This window comes from Micrasema longulum, unplaced genomic scaffold (genome assembly GCF_059751315.1).
Source record: "Micrasema longulum isolate JH-2025_06_02 unplaced genomic scaffold, ASM5975131v1 h1tg000256l, whole genome shotgun sequence".
In the NCBI taxonomy this organism is placed as follows: domain Eukaryota; kingdom Metazoa; phylum Arthropoda; class Insecta; order Trichoptera; family Brachycentridae; genus Micrasema; species Micrasema longulum.
The window spans coordinates 241,989-258,286 of NW_028277461.1; the positions used below are offsets into that span (position 1 = coordinate 241,989).

General features: G+C 29.1%; 1 protein-coding gene across 2 annotated transcripts; it reads left to right on the plus strand.

The window, feature by feature from the left end:
• The first annotated feature begins 441 nt into the window (after positions 1-441).
• Positions 442-8,755, plus strand: LOC148283170 (nose resistant to fluoxetine protein 6-like). Of its 2 annotated transcripts, XM_088223919.1 has the most exons (7): positions 442-555; positions 1,053-1,298; positions 2,014-2,109; positions 4,491-4,620; positions 5,040-5,214; positions 5,740-5,882; positions 8,567-8,755. In XM_088223919.1, the coding sequence occupies exons 1-7, from the start codon at positions 467-469 to the stop codon at positions 8,732-8,734; spliced, it is 1,047 nt and encodes a 348-aa protein (XP_088080045.1). In that variant the 5' UTR covers positions 442-466; the 3' UTR covers positions 8,735-8,755. The 2 variants fall into 2 exon arrangements, with proteins under 2 accessions (XP_088080045.1, XP_088080046.1); XM_088223920.1 differs by lacking the exons at positions 4,491-4,620; positions 5,040-5,214; positions 5,740-5,882; positions 8,567-8,755 and adding an exon at positions 3,136-3,210.
• The last annotated feature ends 7,543 nt before the right edge of the window (positions 8,756-16,298 follow it).

Below are 16,298 nucleotides of genomic sequence, written 5' to 3' on the forward strand. Positions count from 1 at the left end.
AAGATGATTCCCAACATCTATGGCATTTAATTTTATTGTCAATATAAACACTTATCAATAAGAAATCAGATTAACTCATCAAAACCAATTGACTTTAAACAGTAAGCGAAAACTTACGTTTCTACTATGTAAGTTCTCTTAATTACGTAATTGACAAAAATTTTCATCTTTTAAAATTGGCTGCGCGTCGAATTCCGACGAAACTTTGAAGACGCCGTTTACCAAAATTTTATGCACTGACAGCTAAATAATATGTTATCATTAATATTCCAACAATAATTTATTTTCTAACTGAAATCTTCAGTCTTTTTTATAAACGAATAAAATATGTTCACATGGAGGTGAAAGTGAAGTGCTTGTTTTGCGTTTGCCCTGTTACCCTATTATATTATTAACATTTAAACTGTTTTTCTTTAGATATTTTTATTTTTACAGTGCTTTTTTATTAGGTTATGGATTTTATGATATGGAGTTGAAAAAACTGCCTGGAAAGGTAGAATCTCTCGGAAAGAAAATATCAACTATTTTGCATGGAATTCTTCATAGATTTATAAGGTATATTTTTGCTAGTTTAACCCATTTTTTTCGCTTTATTCACACATTTATTAACATCATTTTACCAAACTAAATAAATCAGTAGAAAAAATATCAGGATATAAAAATTATGATAGAGAATATAAAATTATTATTAAGATTTTCCAAATGACTTTAAAGAAATTTCCTACGGCGACGAGTTTTTTCGACTCGATGTCTGCCTCGGGTAAGAATCCTGAATAAACTAATCGAGTGGAGATAAGTCCACTTCGTTGTAAAGTAGTTGACTACCATTCTTGAGGTCCTGGGTCCAATTCCTGGCAAGGTGGACGTGAAATATTGTTGTTAAAAGTTTTTGAACTGAAGTTTTTAGTTGTTTATGGACACCCGGGGCGTAGGACCGATCACTTTACCTTCATGGCACATAATTGAAATTTGGTTTACTAATGCAGTGCTTTGTACACTCCAATGTGCGCAAAGTAATATTTTGTGATGTTTCTCGATATTGTTTTATTCAGATTAATGCCGCCCTACGTAATTGCAATTGGTTTGACGGAGTTTATGTCAAAGTGGAACTATAAAAGAACAATTATAAGGGATATTGAAAGAAATGATATAAAATGTGAGATGTTTTGGTGGAGAAATATCTTTTTTATTAACAATTTATACATCAGGGAAGAAATGTGCATGACCTGGACATGGTTTGTTAGCATTGATATGCAACTCTTTACCATTGCACTAAGCTTACTTGTTCTGTCAACGAGGTGAGATATCATAATTTTATAAATATTATTTTAAAAGGTGAAATCGAAATACACAGAGATAAAAAAACATTATTAATTATTTCATCACGCTGTCACAAGGGTTATTACAGTGACGTAGTATCAAGCATAGAAGAAACATTCAAATTTTATCACGTCTCTATAATATTTTAGTCAATCCCACTTCGAATATTCATCTTAGAGAGCTCTTCCAACCTCGACCACAGCATGGACTATCTTCGTTCTCTTTTCTTTTCTATTTTCCCCTTCCTATCTTCATGGTTTAGTGTAGATTCTATTTTTCAATTCAAATGAATATGCCCGGCTTTATTATGCATACGCATATAAGCTGAACATGTATTTAAAGTGTTTAAATAAATCAATAAATTAGGAAATAAAATTACATATCTGATTATCATGGGCAACTAAATTGGCTCAAAATGAAATGACGAAGAAACTATTACACCCTCTAACTTCTCCATATATTTGAGTGGAAATTCTGATCCACAATTCATATGTCTTCTCTAACTCATATATGTAGTTTCCATGCGGGTCGACCGAGGAATTATCTCCCACCCACAGTTTCCTCTGACCAATTGACTGTTCCCCTAATCGAAAACCTCACGGCACACCCCTGGTGGGTGCATACATAGATTTATTGTCAGTTGTTTTAAATTTTAAATGTTAAGTTTATTTTCAAAAACGTTTGTTTTTTCAGGCACTTCAAGTTGGCTTTATGGATAAGTATAATTCTCAGTTTATCTTCAAATATTTTTCTAGGATACATGACTTATGTAATGGACTTTATACCGTTGTAAGTATCAGAAATTATTTTTTTAATGTCTTATGTATGAATTGTTTGATAAAAATAAAAATTCATACTACCTTTGCAAAGGTATTTATATTTAATAGTTTATGTTTCTTCTTTGCGTAAAAGTTAACGTATTGGCAAAATAATAATCATAATTTCATTTTGTTTGCTTCAAACTAGAGTAATGCATATGCAGTTTGGAACCCTATTTATGACTGCAATTCATATAATCTTTAACAAGTGCAAAAAGCGTTTTTCAGGTATATTAAATAAAAAATTTGGAATTTAAATGTTTTATTACTATCGAGCAGGAGAACAATAGGTACCTCCTATTCATTTATAAACTATTATTTAAATAATAAATAGATTGTTTATGTTTTATATTATTTTATCGTTCCAACTAGACATGGCTTTTTGTTTCACAGTTATTTTTATAATACTAATAATTCATTAATTTCACCAGTTATCTTCATACAGTGACCAAATCAATACAGTGATGATTTTTAATTATTTTATAACTCACTTCTGAAAATCAAGTCCTGTGTCGTGAAAAATAATTTGTGAATCCAAATGATAATTTGACTTTTAGTTTTGCAAACTAATTTGCATTTATGTATTTGAAAATTCATTAAGGGAATTAATTTCTATTGTGTATTCATAAACATTACATATTAATTAAGTAATCATTTTAAAGCTCTATGGGCGTTTTTAAACAAAAGAAAAAATAGAACACTTAATGTTTTACTTATTTTATAGATTTAAATAGTCCATAAAATCTTTAAGAAACCAGTGTTTATGTGAGCGTAACTGAAAGTTTTATTTTTTTCTTTTTTGAGGCCTCCAAGAGTAAAACAAGTTATATTTAAAGGGTACAGGGTATATAGGATGAATTTCAAAAGAGGAAGTTTTGAGATATTACGTTTTTAAGTTGTCAAACCTCTTTAAATAAACTTGCTCAAAAATGGCCGAAACTGTTTTAGTTAACCTAAATTGGTTTTTATAAATATTAAATTATCGCTTTATTTCCAGCATTTAACTGACATCCATCTTTTCTGTGGCCTGAATCTGGAAAATGCATATAATTAAAAAATAAAAATAAACCTGTTTAAAATATTTCAATAATAAAGTTGCAAAAATCTGGTCATACATACATATATATGTATGTATATTATGTACATATTCATGTATTTGTCAAAACATTTATTTTTCTCTAACATAAATATTTAAACAATTGTTAGATTCCTATACAATTTATTTAATACAAAGTATAAACTTGATCTGGCTAGTGTGAAAAATATCAATACAACTGATTTTTTTCCCTAGGCTATGTAATCTTTAAAAATGTGAATATAATTTTGTAGAACTCCATATTTAAACTTATAATTTTAGAAATCAAACACTGATTTGAGTCTACGGAACATTTTATTTTATTTTTACAAATATAAAAAATATGAAAACAAAAATTTTGTGATTTTTCGCCTTGTTAGGACATTTTCAAATGAATGTGAAGATTGGATGGATTGAATGTCCTTATATAGTTATATAATTCAAGATACTTAAATCGAAAATAAAAATAATTTTGTGAACTAAAGCATGTACATTAATCATAATTGAGGGAAAAAGCAATAGTTAAGGGCAAAGCTAAGTGCTTAATAGGTAATGGGGAATTTAAGTATTTATATTTGAATTTCGGACAAATAAAACAAAGTAAGTATTTATTGACATACATGTATGTATTGTGAGATAATTAATGAAGCTTTATAGTTTTTTAACCTAAGATATTTGTTGTAGAAAATATATCAATAATATTATAATAGGTCGCTGTTCTTTTTAATTTTTGAATTGGCGAAACAATTGTCACAAAATTTTTGTTTTTATATTTGTAAAAATAAAATAAACTGTTTAGTAGACTCAAATCAGTCTTTGATTTTTTAAATTATAAGCATAATTTGTTGCAAAAATTTCTAAATGAAATGGCACATAATGTCTAGTTGACCTAACAGGGATTATGAATTGAATCATATTTAGTAAGTCAGGAGAGTCCAAAATGCCATACATTATTTTAAAGAGAAATTTTAAATCACTCAGTTTCCGCCTTCTTCATAAAATTTCTAAATCAAGTGTATTTATTAAAAAGTCATAGCTTAAAAATTCAAAACTTGTAATGTAATTAATAAATCGTAAAAAAATCATCTGCGCTCTCTCAAAATTTAACGAATGAACTTTGTAAAATGGGGTCTAGAAACTTAAATTGTATTCAAATATGCTCCTGACAAGTGATATATACAAAGTCTTTAAAGATAAAACTGGTCTTAACTTTTTTACCGTTCTTAAAATATAGCCATACTATTTCATTACTCTATTAATTCATTGTATTTTTTTAGTTTGGATAATATGTGGAACAATTTCCATTTATTTTACGCAACTCCTTGGAGCAGACTTTCTTTATATTTATCAGGAGTTTTTGCTGGATATTTTTTACGCAAAAACAACGGAAAGATTGGACTTAGCAAAGTAATGCACTTGTTCTACAAGGTTTTAATTGCTAAAATAAAACAAAAATGCATGGTTTTTATTTATAGATTCGTTAACAAATTAATTTAAATAATAACACATTTAGTGATTTCGAAATTGTACCTTTTTAAAACGGTGGCCTCCGTTGTGCAGTGTATTTTGACTCACGGTAAGAAAAAAAAATCCGGATGATTTTTCTCAAGATTTTTCTGATTTTCTTTTCTGATTTGTGCTCTAAATTACGACTGTACTTAAACCTTTTCTCTAGAAAATTAAAATAATCATTTTTTCACCTGAGCTATTTTGAAAGAGCGGAGATTTAAAATAGCAAAATCGTACAATTTCCTTATTTTTATCAAATAACGCTTGACACGCTATTCTCAAAATTGGAAATATGTAAATTTTTTTACTTCTTACAGATGATGATCAACGTTTTATGGTACATTTCAATTATCACAATGATTTCGATGACTTTTATGTTCTCTAATCGTAACGTTTCATTGTATATAAGAGTCTTATACATGACTTTTAGTAGATCGATCTGGGGTTTAGCCACGCTATTTTTTACGGTTGCCTGTGTAACAGGAAACGGAGGTTTGTAATAACATGTGTTTTATTTATTATTTCTAAATATATGGAACCTTTTATAACACTTTCTAGGAAAGTAAAATCAGTAAAACTTTGATGTTTGATTTTTTTTATGACTTTTTAAACCAATATAGGTTGTAGAAAAGGGGAAACATAAAGTATTATAATATTATAAGCTGAGATAAGAAAAATTTACAGCATGTTGCTTTCCCCAATTTAATTCATTTAATTTATTTGAGATATCTATTAAAATGTCATTTACTTGTTCAATATTGAGACATTGGTCTCATGAGCTTGATTACAAATATTATCTTTAGAAACTTATTCCCACATATTAAATACGAAATTTTATAATACTTCAAGAGATTCAACAATTACAGCAATTACAAAAGTGAAAAATCTTTAGTCGGTATTAGGTATAATGTATTTTAAAATTTTTGTAAATAGTTAAAAATCTCGTTTACAAAAATGCGGTCTAAATGAATAAGATCGGTGTTTTTAATTTCTTTAATGTTTCAATTAATTTTATAGGTAAAACAGCACATTTTCTAAGCCATAGTTTTTGGATACCATTATCAAGGATAACATATAGTAGCTATTTAATTCATCCAGGAATAATACGTTTCATCTTTGGAACACATGAAAATACACTGGAAACATTCATTGGAATATTTGTACGTATAATGTATACCCTATTCTGCCTTGCTAAGCCAAAAAGTTATAACTGCATTTTTTTTTATAAAATAAATATTTGCGTTTTAATTTTGGGGCTATTTTTAACGAGTTGTAAATAACTCACTATTAGAAAATGGGAACCAAGTTATAGTAGAGCGGGGTGCGAACCTTGGACTTCTGATCCGTGAGTCCACGACACGGGAGCCACGGGACACAACCCGGCACACTTTCGTTTTGCTTTTGTAATATATATTCGATAGTCTCACATACTTACTAAGTTAATAAGTCATTATTTTTTCTCAAATATAGGATATTTTCTTATTAAAAAAATAAATCTGATCGGCCAAGCCTAAAATAATAATCTCCTGTACAATTTGCAATTCAACAGATTCGACTTTTTGGTTTGGCAGGGCAGTATAAGTTTTACCTTTCAGGTTCCAGTATGGCACATTTGCCTACTATGCTTAAAGTCTTGAGTTCGATTTATAGGAGGGATGACACGAACTATTTGAATTCAGGGTGGTTTTACATGACGATATTTCATTGGTTAATCAAATTAACACATTAAAAGTACCCTCGCATAAATTTTGACCCCAATGCTCGCGGGGCATAGTAGGCCAAAAAAATATTGGATATTTTTATTGTTTTGGTATTTTTAATAATAAAAAAACACTCAAAAAGAGTAACATTTCTTTTTAGTGTGAGAAAAATCGACAGGAAGAATATTTTTTTTAATGAATTTTGGTATATTGAGGAAGCGTTTTCACTGTTTCATTATATTATCTATTCAATTTCATCATTTCAATTTTTATTTATTTTTTATTTGGACAATCAACAGATACATTTATCATTTATAAAGAACAAAAAAATTACAAAAAAGCCAATTACAGGTTTTCACAAGTAGCACCACAGTTTGTTCAAATATGTTCTCAAACATAAAATGAACAGTAATCTAAATCCAAAAGAAAAGAAAAAAAAACATTACGAATTATATCGAAAGTAAACGCCGCACGTCATGGGGATTATTTGCAAATAATTCTATGTTTTATGATTTTGGTATTACTAAAAAGTTCGCCATTAATGTGAATGTTACCTATAATCAAATGAAACAAGAGGAATATGAAGAATAATTTATCTGCCAGCAGTTCGTACGAACTATGCCCAGAACTCTCCACTTATACGTTTTGTTAGTGAATATAATTTGAACTTTCCCCTTATTGATCCATTTGATTGTAAAAAAATAACATTTAAAATGCGCGTCTTAAAACATACTTTTTTGTCTTATACTTAGTTTCAATAATAAAGTCTGATTTTATCTTATCTTATTTTATTTTATTTTATTATATTTTATCTCTGATTCTTAATATTTTAAATATATTTGTATTTTCGACACTTGACACTTGTGCAATATTTACACACATGTCCACCCTCATTCCAATATAACACCCACCCTCTCACTCACTTACACTCACACAAACACACTAGTATGTATTGTACGTGTATTTAATGTATTTCTGTGGATATCTGTCATTGGTTTTATTCTCTGTATATTTTATTTGTTGTATTTTTGTTACATGTATTACTGTTGATATCCCCAATAAATAAAAAAATAAAAAAATAAAAATAAGGTTATTCTTAAGAGCTTTTGGAGGAACATCTATAGAAAGTTTGGATAGTAATTTAGGACAGTCAATCAAACCAGAGGCAATTTTTAATAGATAAATTAAATCAGTTTTTTTGCTATGTTTTTACAAAGGTGATGTTTGTTTTACATATTCGAATATCCTGATCGGATTTAAACTCAAGTTTCAACCAAAAATACATGTATTTAACAAATTTGTTAAGAATATTTTCAATGCATTATATCTGCACTTTGTACATAAGATTCCATATTGTGATGCGTATATTCCAAGAGGATATTTCAAGTTTTTTTGCACCAATGCGCAACATACAGTAAATGATTTTGAGTGTCTTTTCCTTGGTGAACGACGTAGAGCTACGCATAACAAAGCCAAGCGCACGTGAAGACTTTTTATGATGCTGTCAACATGGGCGTCGAATCGCAGTTGATTGATGCCTTTGCTTTGAAAGTCACGTGATTGATAATACTAACCAACCGACCATACCAACTATAAAGAAATTTTCACCAGCTGTTAAGAGTTGTTTTTACAATGCAATAGTTCATTGTTTCTGGACTATTAACTGAAGTAAACCTACATGAATATCTTTTTAATAAAATACATTTTAGAAATTCAAACTTGATTTGACAAAAATATACCAAAAGAAACAAACCAGAAAATACAACATTTAAAAAAATATTTAAAGTTTTTTTAAAAAAGAGAAATGGTCACCACTACTTTTTTGTATGTTTTTTTAACAAAAAATAATTTAATTATACACATTACCAAGAAATTTTACAAAATCTCAATTTAAATACAGGCGTCGTGGTACATTTGGATGGCTAATTGTGAAACTTGCGACAGGAGGAGCAAGGAAAAAATCCAAAATATATTTTTTTAATTAGTCAATATGTTGTGGTGTATTTTTATAACTTTATTTCACATCGTCTCTTTCTCACCTGCTGACAAACCTCTGAGACAAACCTCTGACAAACCGTGAACGAGTTGTTTCATGAAAAAAATAGCCTTATTTTGTGTATTAATGTTTATGTTCTTCTTTTTAGGTACCCATAGGACAAGGAATAATAATCTTCAGTCATATTTTTGCTTTTGTTTTCTCAATAACTTTTGAGTCACCAATCATTAGAATTATTACGCTTTTAACTGAGAAAAAATTACCAGCGTTAAAAAAAGTCAATGCAGCAGATACTACTGAAATAAAGGAAGACTAGTTTGGGAAACAAACTACAAAACATTGTATTTTATTTGCATTTACCCTTCTTAACTCTCACGGTCACGGGGTCGATTATTTGCCTTAACTGGTGTATTTGAAAAATCCTACTCGCCACACTACAGCATCAATATACAAGGTGTGTTCAGAAAATAGCGGGAAATTAAATTTCGCAGGTTTGTCCAATAGTCTCAAAGAGAGTCCAATTGTCAATTGTGTATTATTTTGGTACGAGTATACATGCCCCTGAAGTATGCTAAAATTTTCAGCTTTATTCATTGTTTACTTTATCTATGGCAACCGCTAAGGTTAGACAGGTTTTTATGAGCTAGGCGATTTTCGTTTGGTAAAAAAAATTATGAGAGAATTTGTGTAATTTTTTGTGTATAAAATAAAATAAAGTGAAACAAAGAGTGTGAAATGTTAACAAAGGTCTGTAGTGAGTCTGTTATGAGTAGAACAAGAGTTTACGAGTGGTATAAGCGTTTACAAGATGGCCGTTAAGACGTTGAAGACTAACGGCCCGGACGCCCCAGCGCATCAACAACCGATGAAAACGTGAAAAAAGTTAATGAAATGGTTATAAACGATCGCCGAATCACAATCAGAGAAGTTGTTGATAATGTTGGCATATCCATTGGTTTATGCCATGAAATTTTTATGAATGTTTTGGGTATGAAAAGAAAAAAAATATTTCCATTTTTTTTTAACTTTGAACAAAAACAGCGGCGAATGGAAGTTTCTCGGGTGTCACTAAATGAAGTTTATGGATATGACGTCAAAACCAAGGCTCAATCGTCCCAGTGGAGGCATTCTGGATTGCCAAGACAAAACGCCGAGCACGCCAAACGCACCTAACCTTAAACCTTAGCGGCTGCAACAGACAAAGAAAACAATGATTAGAGCTGACCATTTTAACTCTCAAAATCAGACTCTCCAAACCTGCGAAATTAAAAAATTTCCGTTATTTTCTGAACACACCTTGGATACAAATGGAGTTATCCTTGAAACAACCCTGATAATAGACTCTGTAATTCGTTTGAAATGTCGACAAAGAGTGCGAATGACACAATAACCTAGAAAGCCCAAACACGTAAATAAAATAACAAACTATTCCAAATTGTATTCACGTATAAAATCAAAATACGCTCGTTGGAGCTGTTATTGAACAGTGCAAATAGAAAAATTGTATTCATAACTTAATTGTTATGTATAACTTATATAGCACCAGTTTCTTAATATACATATCTAATACTCCGAGGGTCAATTACAAAAATGATTATACTTAGTATTCACTTTAATTTGACTCAAAATTTAAGTAAAACAAAATATTTTGTCACAACATACTTATTATTTATCCAATAGATTTAAATTACTATTTGGTTTTGAGTTTTTCTAAAACATCACTTCACTCTCGCAGATGGGACTTGCGACCGCAAATAAGCGATTACCAAATTTATGACGAGAGTTAATAATATTTTTATCAAACTTAATGACAACCCACAAGTGTAATATTCTACGTTAAAATGTTAAAGTAATTGAATTATTTATTGTTATAATTTCCAAGAGTAAATTGTCAAAAAAAAAAAATAGTTCTGCCTTACCTTTTGACAGATTGCTATTACAATATTGTTGATCAGAACTAACCCCTACTTTAAAAAATAAAGCCCCAACAAATGCCCATTTTTCTACAATTTTAAAAATAGACACAATAATAGACATAGATTAGATTGATGTTTTTCGTTTTACAATTATTTTTTATTATTGTTATTTATTTAATGGCAGGCAAAATCATAAACTTACCAGTACACCAGGAGGCCGACAAATCTGCACTCGATTTCATTTAACAGGACTTTTATCTGAGGGTAGCCATTAAATTATTTTGTACTTAACAGCCAATCTGCCAAACAAAATGGATTTTTACACTTGAAAATAGACGCACTGTATCTGAATTATGCTATTTACATAAATTATTAAATAATAAATTAGACTCTTGTAACCTAATCTCCAAAATTAATCTTAATGTCCCCTTTCGCGTGGCAAGAAATAAGTATTTATTCCATCTGCCAATCTGTAGCACTAACTATGCACATCACCTCTATCGTTTTTGCTCTAACTTTAATGTTTTTTTTTCATCTATTGATATATTTTACATACCCCTTAAATTATTTAAAAATGAATAAAGACTTATTATTTCTGGTTGCGATACGATTCCACTTACTATTTAATGATGCACACTCCTAAACACTTACGCCCACACTAATACACATAAACACACATCTACACTTACTCTCATACAAATACACATAAACACATCCTTTTGTTGTAACACAAATTAATAATATGTATGATTTTTTTTTGGTAACTTTGCTGGTCGGTCTTTAAGCTGTATTATTTTTTAATGTTATTTTATTACTGTCGACTGTTTGTTTCTTTAAAATAAAAAATAAATAAAGATCAATCCACCATTACTTAACCATGCTGTGTATATTTGGACGAAACACGAAATGAGCCAAGCATGGTAAAGTCAAAGTGAAACTAAACAAACCCAAATTCTGTCACAGCGCAGTGAACTATTGCAAATTTAATGCAGTGGAGTTTGAATGTTTTGCATTTTACCGCTTTATTATATTTACCACGTTTATTAACTTAACTGTTTTCGACGATGTTTGTCGACATAATTCTACATACGCAGACACGCTTTACACAATGCATTTAGTACCCAAACATACCCTTCCTATTTACTTACAATCTAAAGTAAAAAATCAGATACAATCACCGGGCTTTGTTTTTTTTAACAAAATACCTTTGGATTACACATTTTTTGCGCTTTTTGATTTTCAAAAGTAAAGAAGTAAGATAAATACATAAAAAACAGTCAAATAAAATTTGCACATGATTCCGTCTGTTGTCTTAACTGTGCAGTTTTATAAAGACATTCTGTTTTACAAAATAATAATATAATGTAGTTTATAAGCAACGTTTATTTGAATTTTTCTAGCTGTTTCCTTTTAACAAATAATAATTTGCTCGAACGGGAACATAACAAATCAAAATATTTTTTTACTTTTAAAGAAAAAAGATTTTCACGTTTTTATGTATAAATATATTTTTTAATTTTAAATTCAACGTTTCTATCCTCTAAGGAGCAAAGTGCTTGTGTTTAGAAAGAGAGTTCGTTTTTTACAATCATATTATTTGTATGAGCATATTTAAATACAAAAAGCGATCAATACAGCATGGAAATTAGTGATTAGTGATCCTTCAATTTGTGATTATGTTAAACACTAATTGATTGATTTGGTGTTTATTTAGTAGAGCTCCGTATTTAAACTTATAAAATTAGAAATCAAACACTGATTTGAGTCTACTTTACACTTTATTTTATTTTTACGAATATAAAAACAAAAATTTTGTGGCAATAATATTTAAATCATGTTTTTAAATTAAAATGAACAGCAACCTATTATAATATTATTAATTTATTTTTGACAACAATTATCTTAAGTAATAAAACTATATAGTTTCATTAATTACCTCACAATACATACATGTATGTCAATTAATACTTATTTTGTTATATTTTCTCTAAAATTCAAATATAAATACCTGAATTCCCCATTATTATTAAACACTTAGCCTTGCCTTTAAGCATTGGTTTTTCCCTCAATTATGATTAATGTACATGCTATAGTTGATAAGATTGTTTTTTTTTCTACTTAAGTACCTTGAATCATATAACTTTATAAGGACATTCAATCCATCTAATCTTCACATTTGTTTAAAAATGCCCTAACAAGGCGAAGCAATTGCCACGATTTTTTTGTTTTTATATTTGTAAAAATAAAATAAAGTGTTCAATAGACTCAAATCAGTGTTTGATTTATAATATTATGAGTTAATACACTAATTTTGCACCTATGCACAATTAAATCTTATAAAAATATTATTTTTCCTGAATTTGATGAAAAATCTAGTTTTTTCTCTATAAAAAATATACTTTCGATTCATGTTTAAAAACTTCCTTTGCTACAGCAAATACATTTACACATTTTTTTAAAATAATAAATTAAATGCATAAGTTTTTTTATTTTTATTATTTTAATGTATTTTTGTGAAATCAACAAAGTATGTAAAATATAATAAACAAACCCCTTTAAGTTATATTTACTTACTAATTGAAGCCCCTATATTATATTTACCATTCTTGTTTTATTATTTCGAGTTTAACGATAAAGAGATGAAAGTCAAATTTCAATGGTTAACCGGTCCTTTGCAAACTTTCCATTATCCAACACTTAACTTTGAAATGGAGAATAATTATTACATGGGCTGAAATCTAATTAAATGTACAAAATGATTTTTTATATTAAACAAGTTAAGCGATTCAGTACTAACTCGTTTCTCAATTTGTTTGTGTTTACAACATTATCTAATTATTTGAGTTTTTGAAAACTAAATGAAACTTTTGATTGAGTATATTTTGTTTGATCACCTACGAGTAATTATTGAAATTCGAAGTAATAAGTGTATATTATATTTTATATTTTACACAAATCTTTTGTCACTGAGAGCTGTTTTGTCCAATGTCGTAAATCGGTTAGCATGTTTTGTTCCCGTATATTATGTTACTGATTCGATTCCAACCAGAATTACTGAGCGAGATTTTTCAGTATGACATAAACCCTAATTTTTACCATTTTTTTATTAAAAAAGTAATATTTTCGTTCATATGATTTACTCAAACATGTCACTTTTGGGGCCTTTTATACCACTTTTATGCCACGGGACCACAATCCGATTCTTTTACATTTGAGAGTCACCAACTAAGAAAAGTCTATGTTATTTAATTGTTTAATAATAATTTATAACAAAGTAATAAATAAAATGAAAGTTCGAAAAACTTCTTTTTTATTTTTGAATAATTTATACAAAAAATCCCTTACGGATTATTATAGCGTTGTACAATTTGTTAAATGAAATAAAAGTACATATATTTAATATATTTCATCATAAACATCATTCCCTTTTCGTACCTAATGATGCATAGTACGAAGTAAATAGCATTAGTGTTTCAGATTGAGTGTATGCAAAGCAATCGTAATGTTATCTTTTTATACTGTTGTAATGATACATACAATCGGGAAGTAATTAGTATTAAAAAAATATTTACAGTATTTGTAGGTTCACATCTCACGTCTTTATTTATTGAAATAAATTTTTAAATGCGTATTTAAATATGAATATTTCAATATTTTCAAAACTCATTTTGCATAGTCTTACAACTGTGCATCAATTTAGACATATATTGCAAAATACCAAAAACTATGGCTTTGTACATTTAGTAGTACATACATATATACATACACATATACCTACTTATATACCCCCATACATACATATAATCATTATAATCATTCCCATTCCATGCCTAATGGTGCATAGGGAACTGCAGTGGTACACCAATCGCCACATATCATAATCATTTTCGTTACATGAAGGGTAAAATGATTAGACTAACGCTTCAGGTACCAGTCCAGGGACTATGAAATATTTTGGTGTAAAAACCCCTTTTCAAATAAATATTACATATTTTTTTATATCTTTAGCACATACTTATTTCTTTTACTTATTAAATAATGTTTTACTCCAAGGGAAAAAGAAGACTTTTTTTTTTAATAAATTATTTGCAAAGCGTTGTATGGAAGTCCCTGATTTATATTTTTTTTCTGTCCTTGTCTTGTTTTTGAACTTTGTAAATAGTACATTTCAGTCGATCTTGTATTATATGAATGCCTTTTACTGTTTTTTTTCATATTTGATTCCGTGTCAGTGACTTTTTTTTTTTTTTAATTACTAATTAAACATTTTATACAAAAAGTACATATTATACTTCCAGGAGTTATTAAAGAAACTCATTTGGGACCGTGCATAAGAAAAAACATTTTTGTGACAATACCTTTAGTATCATACATAGTTAATACCTCTAAAATAGTAAAAAAACATTATTGTATAAGAAACATGAAACACAGTTCTTTACACGATCTATATAAATTAAATTAATAACTATCACTATTAGAAGGCTTTTAGCAATATTTTATAATTGCGACACTTCTGGTTTTTTTATTTGATTTTTCGTGTTTTAGCTCATCGGTCAGTTTATTATATTCGGAATGGCCAATATTTTCCAAAGACCTACTGCCAAACTTTGTTGAGCGAAACTTAGATACATGAAGATTCCCTTAAGCTGGGTTTCCTAGGACAGCGGTGTCCGTATTTAAACGGCCGTAGTGAACAGTGATGCGGTTGACAGCCGTCGCAACGGTTACTAGAGAGTGGTTTCCTATAAAAATGGTGTTGATAACACCGTTAAAAAATAAAACCACTCTCTATTCACCGCTACGACGGCTGCCTACCGCATCACCGTTCACTACGGCCGTTAAGATACTGGCACCGCTGTCCTAGGAAACCCTAGCTTTAGTAACGCGTATTGTTATTGTGAATATCATGACCAAATGTGTATTTTATATTTGTGTGAGCAGAAAAGTTTATGATATTCAAAAAAGTTCATTCAATATATTTTTGATTTTTAGTTTAGCACAACTTTATGGTAATGATACACTAAATCGAGATACATCTCCTCTTGGAGCTAAATATGGTTAGTCATGTGTCAGGTTTAAAATTTTGTCTTTAAAAAACGTGTTTTAAAAGTGAATTTTAAGATTTTTTACTTTAAAAATTACCAAAACTGTTTGACAATACCTTAAAATTTATTTTCCTAACGATAGGGTTAATGTAATTTATGTTTTTCTTTACTGTGATAAAGAAAATGGAGTGTCGCAGTAGAACAGGGAGAACGGCCATGAAACAAGCCAAAAATTTTGCACGATCACAAAATTACTAAAAGTTACAAGTGTAAGGTTAAAATATTACGTGATTAGGGATTACGTCTGAATGCTGGCACCGTTCTTACGGGCAAACAAAAGCGGTAAAAGTTGTAATTTTGAAACTAAATGCTCATATTTTGATGGCACAAAGATTTTGTATACTAAAATAAACGTGTTGAAGATACGTATTTAAACTAATTGTTTTATTCAAAACGCTGTTTAGTTTAAACCAAAAGAATGTTTACATATTACAACAGAGATAAAAAATATTTTAGGGAAGGTAATATAGAAGCCTGGGAGTCTACAAGGCTTATGACCGGTCATTGGCTTGTTTGAGTGGCCATTTTATAAACTGTGTAACATTCACCATTCTGCCCATATTTAAACATCAATACTCCTTTAATTACTCGTATGTTGATGTTTGTGAAGTTGAAAAGCTGAAACTTTTATTTATGCGGGTGAGATTCAAGTAATTGAATTATTTCATCTACATACTAGGCAACGCCTGAAAATTTTATTTTTTCAATTTCTGTACTTTATTATGGACCAAGCGGATTCATCACCAAAATTTTGAGTCTGTCCATATTTTTGTAGACAAAGACTGGATACAACAAAAATGAACATTTTAGAGAAAGTAATATAGAAGTCTAGACATCTACAGGGCTTATGACCTTTCTT

Coding starts and splice junctions, on each gene's coding strand:
- LOC148283170 (XM_088223919.1), top strand. CDS start 467: ATGGAGTTGAAAAAACTGCCTGGAAAGGTAGAATCTCTCGGAAAGAAA. Junction 1,299..2,013: donor TTACTTGTTCTGTCAACGAG/GTGAGATATCAT, acceptor TTGTTTTTTCAG/GCACTTCAAGTTGGCTTTAT. Junction 2,110..4,490: donor GTAATGGACTTTATACCGTT/GTAAGTATCAGA, acceptor GTATTTTTTTAG/TTTGGATAATATGTGGAACA.